The sequence below is a fragment of the Myotis nattereri genome, assembly GCF_964212035.1.
Source record: "Myotis nattereri genome assembly, chromosome: 9".
NCBI lineage: Eukaryota > Metazoa > Chordata > Mammalia > Chiroptera > Vespertilionidae > Myotis > Myotis nattereri.
In genome coordinates, this window is record NC_138084.1 from 81,569,551 (window position 1) to 81,579,368 (window position 9,818).

The window sequence follows — 9,818 nt, forward strand, 5'->3', positions numbered from 1 at the left end:
TGAGTATCTGCCTCTGGGTGGTCAATGAGAGTCATAGTGATTGGTTGACTGGTCGTTTGGTTGTAATGGTCGCTTAGGCTTTTATATATATAGACATAACATAGTATTTCTATTCTTAGGAAACACTGAAATATTTAGAGGTGATGGCCATGATTTTGTAACTTACTCTTAAAAGGTTTGGGGGGGGGAAAAAAGGTTCGGAAAACGAGTGCATATATGTGTGGGTGTGTACACACAAGAGAAATATTCATTTTATCATCCCCATAGATAATAAGTATGTAATTCTTCACTCATAACATTATACACGTGATAAAAAGGGGAAACATACCTGAATAGGAGATGGCTTTTCCCAGCCCATTTCAAAAATTCCCATCAGTAACTCCCGCTTTAAACAGTAATCTTCAAACTCATTTCCTTTTGTGGAGGTTACATCCTAGTCAAGCAAACAAAACAATAATAAAAGAATAAAGCACAACTGTGTTCGTTAGTTAGCATGCTTAAGAAAGTTTGTCTGAGAAACTAATTCTTTATCTCTCCCATTTAAGATATAAATATATGCAGATTAGCTCTGTCCTGATCTGTATTTCAACTATTCCTGAAGAATAATCACTCTCTAACAGACACAAGTCATTTAAAAACTGTGTTTGGAGGAAAGGCCACTCTGTGGTCATATTCTTCTAAGGAACAGGTGGAATACTGTAAGAATCATGCTGTGAAATTAAAATCGAATATGAAATCAAACCCTAGTTTACCACTCATTGCCTACAAATAGCCTAGTCAAAATCAGGGCTTCTCAAGCTCAGCAATGTTGACTTTTGGGCCAGAAAATTCACTGCTGTAAGGGGCTGTCTTGTAGCCTTTCCCCAGCTGTGATAACCAGAAATGTTTGTAGCTATTGCTAAATATCCCTTGGTTGAAAATACTGGGCTAAGAGAACTAACCATTTGCAACTTCCATTTTCTCATCCATAAAATGGAGATAACACCTGGCCTCAATCTTACTGAACAAAAGAGAATATGCCTTGAAAACTATCCTATATAATAAAAGCGTAATATGCAAATTGTCCCCTCGACTGGGAGTATGACTGCATGCTATGACATGCACTGACCACCAGGGGGTGGTGTGGAACATGGCAGGCATTGGCGACACGACGCTGGCAGCAGGCAGCAGCGGAGGCGCTGCCAGCCCTGATGGGCCCCCGACAAGAGCAGGACCGTGGCAGGATGGTGGAGCAGATTAGCGGGTGGCACCAGGCCAGGCAGGGGTGAGTGGGCCCCTACTGCCCCACAGACAGTGACTAGCGGTGGTGGAGGGCCCGATGACTTAGGGGAAGGGGGCATACAGGAGCCTGGGTGCTGCCCAAAGCCCAGAGGTCAGCTGGGACCTGCCCTTCCACGCCAGATGCTTGCGTTTCGATCGCTGGCCAGGCCTAGGGACTGCACCCATGCACAAATTTCATGCACTGGGCCTCTAGTTATTCCATAAATTAGAAAAGTATACATACATATAAATATTAATATGTAGATACACATTTTAATATAATTCCTCCAAATAGTGAAAATTCTTGGCAAGTCATCACATTGTCTACATCAGTGATGGCGAACCTATGACACGCGTGTCAGAGGTGACACACGAACTCATTTTTTTGGTTGATTTTTTTGTTGTTAAATGGCATTTAAATATATAAAATAAATATCAAAAATATAAGTCTTTGTTTTACTATGGTTGCAAATATCAAAAAATTTCTCTATGTGACACGGCACCAGAGTTAAGTTAGGGTTTTTCAAAATGCTGACACGCCAAGCTCAAAAGGTTCGCCGTCACTGGTCTACACAACTTCAACCATTTCAACTTAAGAGTGAACACATAGTACCCATTATTATTAACTAACTAGAGGCCTGGTGATGAATTCGTGCACGGGTGGGGTCTGGCCCGATTGGGCCAGGGGGAGGGGACGCAGGAGGTTGGCCAGCTGGCCTGTCCCCTGGTCAAACTCCCAGTCGAGGGGACAATTTGCATATTCGCCTTTTATTATATAGAAATTACTTCACTTTTGGAGTTTCCACACCATCTTAAGTTAAATTTTACAACCAACTTACCGAAGTTTTGATTCTTAGATCCTTTGGAGGGAGTTTTAAAGTCTTTTTCCAGTCATCACCAGGTCTAGAGAGAATGTAGTAAAATTGAAGTATCAGAATTCATAGCATCATATTCTAATACAAAGATAATTCATCTCAATTATAATTAAGTTATAAAAAGCACAGTAAGTTTAATATATTGCCATTTACTTAAGAATATAGTTAACAGCCCTGGCCCGTGTGGCCCAACTGGTTGGAGAGCATCATCTCACACACCAAAAGGTGGTGGGTTCAATTTCTGGTTGGGTGCCTGTGGGAGGCAACAGATCAATGTCTCTCTTGCATCAGTATTTCTCCCCTACCGCCCCCTCTAGAATCAATAAAAAAAACCTAATATATATATAAAGAATATAGTTTAACAGAGATAAACATATCATGTATGTGTTTTAAGCTAGTTACCAATATTAAAAAATTAGAAGATTTTGTGTAAAAGTCCAGATTCTGGCTTTTCCTGTAAAACTGGAAGCTTTAGCAACATTGGTTCCAAATTTCTGCACAGCGATAGTTCGACAGAGCTTGGTAACTGAGTTTAAAATCAAGCAGCTGACCCTTTAGAGAGGGCAAGTATCTTCTCATCTGGCACAGGCATCTGAGTTGGTAACTTCTGGACACTAGGTAAACCAAGGACTCCAGCCCAGTTGGCATGGCTCAGTGGTTGAGCATCCACCTATGAACCAGGAGGTCATGGTTTGATTCCCAGTCAGGGCACATGCCTCGGTGCGGGCTCAATTCCTAGCGTGGGTCGTGCAGGAGGCAGCCGATCAATGATTTTCTCTCACCATTAATGTTTCTTTCTCTCTCTCCCTCTCCCTCTCTGAATTAAAACAAAATACACACAAAAAACCACACCAGACTCCAAAGTTTCATCCCTGACCCTACCACTTATTTTTTGACCGTGCAGCAGTTACTTTTCCAAGTTTCCATTGTCATATATACAACGGGTTAAGAATTATACAAGGCCCTGACCGGTTTGGCTCGCTGGATAGAGCATCGGCCTGCGGACTGAAGGGTCCCAGGTTCGATTCCGGTCAAGGGCATGTGCCTGGGTTGTGGGCTCGATCCCCAGTGGGGGCTTGCACGAGGCAGCCGATCAATGATTCTCTCTCATCATTGATGTTTCTATCTCTCTCTCCCTCTTCCTTCCTCTCTGAAATCAGTAAAAACACATTTTTTAAAAAAAGAATTAGATAATTTACATAAAACAATCAGCACAGTGTTGGGCTCGTCCCCGGTGGGGGAGGCCTGCGGGGGGACGGCCAATTGGTGATTCTCTCTGACACTCATGTTTCTGTCTCTCCTTCCTCTGAAATCAATAAAAATATAAAAACAAACAAAAAACTCCTTTAAAAAAAGAAAGAAAAAAGAAAAAAAAGAACTCAATATTATCTGTTAATGAACATCTCTCTTAATCTTTTTTACCAGCTATGCTTTAAACCAGTGGTTGCCAACCTTTCAAACCTCGTGGACCACCGGTTGGTGACCGCTGCTCCAAAGGTTTCCTTAAACCAGTGGTTGCCAACCTTTCAGACCTCACGGACCACCGGTTGGTGGCTGCTGCTTTAAAGTATGAAAACAGTTAAAACACAAGGAAAATAAAATTTTTTAAATCTCTTTTAGGTCAGGCAAAAACCTCTACTATAATATCCAAAGCATCTAATAGAAAAAAAAATTGGCAATAAGGCAAACAGTGCTTTTCAACAGCGTTGTCTTTAAAATGAATAAGTTTTGCCCCTGGCTGGTTTCGCTCAGTGGATAGAATGTCGGACTGTGGACTGAAGGTTCCTGGGTTCGATTCCGGTCAAGGGCACATGCCTGGGTTGTAGGCTTGATCCCCAGTAGAGGGTGTGCAAGAGGCAGCCAATCAATGAGTCTCTGTCATCAATTGATGCTTCTATCTCTCTCTCCCTCTCCCCTCCTCTCTGAAATAAATAAAAATAAGAAAATATATTTTTTAAAAATAAGTTTTGCCCTGGCTGGTGTGGTTCAGTAGTCAGAGCTTCACTCCAGGGGTCAACTTGTTTGATTTCTGGTCAAGGGCACATACTGGATTAGGGGTTCACTCGCCATCTCTGGTAGGGGCGTGTGCTGGAGGCAACCAATCGACTGATGTTTCTCTTTCTCTCTCCCTCTCACCCTCCCTCCTTTCCACTCTCTAATAGCAATGGGGGGAAAACATATGTAATAATACGTTTTCATTATAGCCACTCATAATCAGAGCCTCCAAAACATTTCGAGTCTTTTTTTTTTTAATTATATTTTATTGATTTTTTACAGAGAGGAAGGGAGAGAGATAGAGAGTTAGAAATATCGATGAGAGAGAAACATCGATCAGCTGCCTCCTGCACATCTCCTACCGGGGATGTGCCCGCAACCCAGGTACATGGCCTTGACCGGAATCGAACCTGGGACCCTTCAGTCCGCAGGCTGACGCTCTATCCACTGAGCCAAACCGGTTTTGGCTCGAGTCTTGATTTAGAAAGATGAACCCTTATTTTACTTAAAGCTAGGCCCCACATAATCAAAGACACTCTAACAAAGGCAACTATTTGCTACCACTTCCAAGGGTATGAAAGCCTTCTACCTCAACCTATGCCACAGCAGTTTCTAAGCAAAAACCGTCACCTGAACATCCTAGTAGGTCAGCCTACCACACTGTCAAATTCAACAGTGAATAAAAGCACAGAGGATACAATGCAAAATCTGTCCACAAGGAATTTATAAACCAAACTACTTAAAATAAGAAAATAGTGATAGCGCTAAGTATTAGAAGAGTTCTGAACAGCTGATGGGATCTAGAAGCCTTCATGGAAGAGATGACACTTGAACTATGATTTAAAGAAGCCAAGGAATTGAAAAGAAACCATTAACCCTAGGAAAAGCAAAAGTAAAGTCCACTGTTGTCACAAATTAGAATTTAAGTAGAAAACACTCCCATAATAAAATAACATAGATTTACGTTTCTGTTTTTAAGGAATAAAAATAGCCTAAATTTTGCTAGCCTATTCACAGTTTATCAAGACAAACTACAATTCAGAAAATATTCTAATTAAAGCATCTACCTTAAAAATAATAGAATATGCATTAATGACAATTCTCCCAGTGACCAAATCAATTCTATCGGAAATTCTTATAGGTCACTAGTGAACCACATAGCAGGGACCATCTATATGATATGCTGGTATCTTACAGAAGCTATTTTTCTTTAGGAAGTGAGTCTTAAGCATGAAAGGATCTGGATTATAACACAAAATACTTTATTTAGTTCAGTGAACCCGTTTCATCATCTTAGAAGATTTCTAGAAGTTAAATCAACTACATGGCTAGATTCTTAACAAAGCCAAACCTCAAATGGGTCAAGTTTAAATGTTAATTTTCTATTAACTGAATCTTTAGAGCGATATTTGCCATTCAAATAATGTATAGTGAACACTTAAAAAATGGCAGCCTACAATCTTCCAGATTTGAAAGAAAACACATTCTGTAGTCAGATGAGGCTCTTAAGTTTTTAGTCAACTAGGGGAATCGGGGCTATTCAGAGATGTGTTTCCCAGAGTTCAAAATCCTGAGATTCTATGATATTTGACTGCGTGTTATTGTGTGTGTGTGTGTGTGTGTGTGTGTGTGTGTGTGTGTAACAGGAGAAAGCTTATAAAACAAAAAATTTTAAGCAAAGTCGCATGAACTGAAAAAAAAAGTTATGGATAAATTTTTATGAGTACATTTGGAAGTAAGAAGGCTGGGCAAGTCCTTAAATTTGAAACTTGAAATTGACTTTAAATGTCATTTAAACTAGGATATGCAGTTATACTATGGAAAAATCATACTGACAAAAACAAGATGAATCTGAGCTAATTATGAAAACCATCAATGTTTAAAATAGAACCTATACAAAATTAATATATATCATCTGTACCTATATTCATTACTTAATAAACCTCAATTAGTTATGACAGAAATACATTATTCTATTGCAAATACCTACTGGCCATAAAACAAAGTCATCTGTCCTCTGCAATCGAAATGGTTAAAGTATACATAGAGTAGTCCTTAACAAAGTAACAGAAAGAAATCTCCTTGGTCCCCCCTCGTACGTTTATTTGTTCTCACACTTACTTAATAGTGGTGGTCATACTCTGTGCTTGCTGCTGAGTGCCATTATTGATTGTGTTGGTGTTTTTCAGTTGGTTCATCTGTTGCTGTGTTGGTGTGCCCCCTCCTCCGGGGCCACCACTGGGCTTCACAGGGCCCCTCAGCTGACCATTTTGACTGGATAGACCCATTATAACAGGGTTCTCTGTTCTGGCCGTGCTCATGCTGTATTAAATGTACAGATGTCTCTTCCAAACTTCAAAACTTTTGAAAGTCAGTAGAGAAACTGTAATACAGTTTATTAGGCTCTCCAAAATGAAGAGATAAATATAAGTCTTGCTCAATATTGAGTCCTTTATTGCAATGCAGGCAAGCACCTGTAAGTCTCTGAATAGTAAGCAGCAGTAACTTGCTCTCATGCACCGAATCAACTTTTTATATTTTTAAAGGCTCTCTAACGAGGTTTGGTTATATATCTGAATTCACTCACTTCAATCTGAAACGAAGAAAAAGTTAAGTTAGCAAACACAGGAAGGTTATAAAAAACTGTTTCCCCTAACACTTTTTTAAAAATTAAGAATACAACTGCACTTAGATCACATCATTAGCCAGGCTAATAGAGACACAAAAAGATGAACTGCACACAAAACCAAATCCACAATGAAATCAATCTCAAACATTTTAAATTGTCAGTTCAAAGCAACCCAAAGAATATTAGTATAAAGATACTGTAATTAAATTAGCAATAGTTCGCAAATGACAATCTCTTCCCTTCAGTTTCCTCCCTGAATGTTCTAAAAGTCAATGATTCATTCCACTTAATTGCATCACAACTCCAATAAGTATCTCACAACTTAACTAGAGTAAATCTACATATGTACAAGGCAAGACAAATTTCTTCTATTTCTGACAGCAACTGAGAATCCTCCAAGAGCTTTATAAGCTTTTGACTTAACTTTATGCTTTTAGAAATATAAAACCCATTTGTAACCTTATGAATTTCAAGTGTATAAATTAAACTTTGTGAAGAAAAATGCATTTTCCTTAAGTTCTTATCCTTTAAAACAGTAGCTGAAGCTGGAATATAGACATGTCTACATGTCAAAATCTTTTGCTTGAAAACAGCCAAGAATTTGAATACTAAAAAACTGTTAGCCGGGCTGGTGTGGCTCAGTTGTTGAGCGCGGCATCAGAACCAGAAGGTCATGATTCAATCAATTCGGGTCCCAGGCACATGCTAGCGCTGGGGGCTGATCCCCAGTAGAGGGCTTGCAGGAACAGCCTTTTGATTTTCATTACTGATGTTTCTCTCCCTCTCCCTTCCTTTCTGAAATCTATAAAAAATACATAAAGTGGTTAACTTCCTCCATTTTTAATTATTCCCAAGACCGAATGCATATTTTAAAATGGAGTGAATAAAAACTCTTCAAAGGCCAGACAGAAAGTAAATGCCTACTCTGTTGGGTTTGTTCCTTTTTGCCTCCTTTACATTCCTTACCCAAAATACACAAGCTTATTAATTAGTGTTGTTTTTGTCATATACCACGGCTTCTCAAACAACATTTTTCTAGAATACTTATGCCTTAAAAAAAGAAAGAAAAGTTGCTCACAAGCAAATCCTGATGATCACAAACACAAAGAGGTATTATTTCAAAGTCTCCCAGAATCTGATTCACTTCTTAGGCAGATGGTGGTTAACAGTTACCTAGTTTCTGTTCCAGGCAGTGAATGGTATCCTACATTGACAGGTTGCTATTATGATCAACAATAGCAGTAGTTCGCACTGAAAACGTGTCTGCGAAGTACTGAGAGGATGAAGAGGGCAACCTCCAAAGATTAAGTGTGATCAATACCACCCATCATGGATGTGAAAGATTTCAAATCCAAGTGTGCGAACTGCGTCCCCGTAATTAAAACGGAAACTTGCTCTGAGCACCGTCTCAGAAACGGAAATGTTCCTCCTACCCCTTCCCAGCTTCGATTTGCAACATTTTCAAAAGTTCGAAGGAAACGTGGACTGGCCGGGAGGAGCCCACGCCGAGCTAATTACAGCACTTCCCGGCGGTGGCCGGCAACTGACAGTTTTCTCCCCAAACACGCCCGTCGCCCCCGACGCAGGCTCCCCGAGGCGGCCTGCGAGCCGCACCGGCGGGTTTCACCGTGGAGGGGAAAGGGGGGTCAGCAAGCAGGAAGGAAAGACACGAGCCAAGGATGTGAGCCCCGTCTTTGTAAGAGAATAATTCAATTATTTCTTGCTCTCCCCGTCCCCCCCCCACCCCGAAACACCCACAGCCCAAGTCAGCGCCCTGTGAACATAAACACAAAAGGTTGGGGCCCCGCAATCCTATCTGCGCAACAAGCGCAGGGACCGAACCAGCTCCGTGGGTAGGAAACAATATGGAGTTTCCTGAGGCCCCAAAGAGAAACCTTAGCCAGAAGCCCCGCTTCCTCCACGACTCGGGGGCGCCAGCACCCCCTCTCGCTACGACCCACAAGGCCCGAGTCCAGCCCAGCAGCTGCCGGTCCCTTCCCCGCCGAGCCCTCGGCACTGCACCCCCGCCGCCCCCGGGGGCTGCCTCGTACCCGGTCACCTCCACCGCGGCCCGGGGTCCTGCCGCCCCACGGCCCTCGTTCCCCCGCTCCTGGAAAGCGCCTCCGAACCCGTGGCCCGCTCCTTCCACGGACCCCGCCGCACGACATCCGTACCCGACTCCTCTCAGGCGCCCGACCCACAGCTGCCGCCTGCCTTCCTCCCCTGGGCCCGTCCAGGCCTCAGGCCGCCGCCTCTGGGCGCCCCACGCCGGCGACGGCCTCCCCGCAGCCCCGACTGCGCCGCCGACCTTGCCCCCGCCCTTCACCCAACTCCCCGGCTCGGCCCGAGTCCTACCGCCGAGGCCGCTCCGCTCGCACCCTCGGCCCTTTATTGTTGACTCGAAGCTCCCAAAATGGCGGCGCTCCTTCCACCTCGGCTCCAGCGCCCGCCCCGCCCGCCGCGCCGCCGCCGGCCCCGCCCCGCGCCGCCCCGCCCGGCCAGCCCCCAGGCTCCGCCCCGCGTCGCCGGCCCCGCCCCGGCCGGCCCGGCCAGCCCCCAGGCTCCGCCCCGCATCCCCGGTCCCGCCCCGCCTGGCCCGGCCAGCCCCCAGGCTCCGCCCCGCACCGCCGGCCCCGCCCCGCTCGGCCCGGCCAGCCCCCAGGCTCCGCCCCGCATCCCCGGTCCCGCCCCCTGGCCGGGCCCAGCCCCGTTGCCGCGTCCCAGGTCTGCGGCTCTACTTCCGCCGCTGCCCACACTGCGGCCGCCGCCGAAGTCTCCAGTGGCCGCTTCGCTCCGGCGCCCGGCCTGCCCCGCCGCCCGCCGCCTCACTTCTGTGGCCCCCGCATGGCGGCGGCTCCTCCACGCAAGATGGCGAGCGCTCGGGCGCCGCTGCCCCGTCACCCCGGCCTCCTGGCTCCCCGGCAGGGGTCGGCGGGGCAGCGACTCCCTGCGGAGAACGCGGGGCTGGGAGAGGGGGTGCGGCTGCTCCCCGAGAGGAGGGAGGGCTGCCATTCCCACCGCGGGGCTGCGGCCCGCAAGTGTCCTCCCTGCCTTCGCCC

The 9,818-nt window shown here is 45.1% G+C and overlaps 1 protein-coding gene across 1 annotated transcript in view; it reads right to left on the reverse strand.

The window, feature by feature from the left end:
• DDX6 (DEAD-box helicase 6) overlaps positions 1–9,212 on the reverse strand; it is a 35,658-nt gene extending 26,446 nt beyond the window's left edge. The window contains exons 1-4 of the mRNA XM_081099136.1: positions 9,115–9,212; positions 6,252–6,723; positions 2,100–2,163; positions 329–433 (exon numbers count right to left, since the gene is read on the reverse strand). Coding sequence (XP_080955262.1) covers positions 329–433; positions 2,100–2,163; positions 6,252–6,451 — 369 coding nt within the window. The 5' untranslated portion in view covers positions 6,452–6,723; positions 9,115–9,212. The remainder of the gene's footprint in view (positions 1–328; positions 434–2,099; positions 2,164–6,251; positions 6,724–9,114) is intronic.
• Positions 9,213–9,818: the final 606 nt, after the last annotated feature.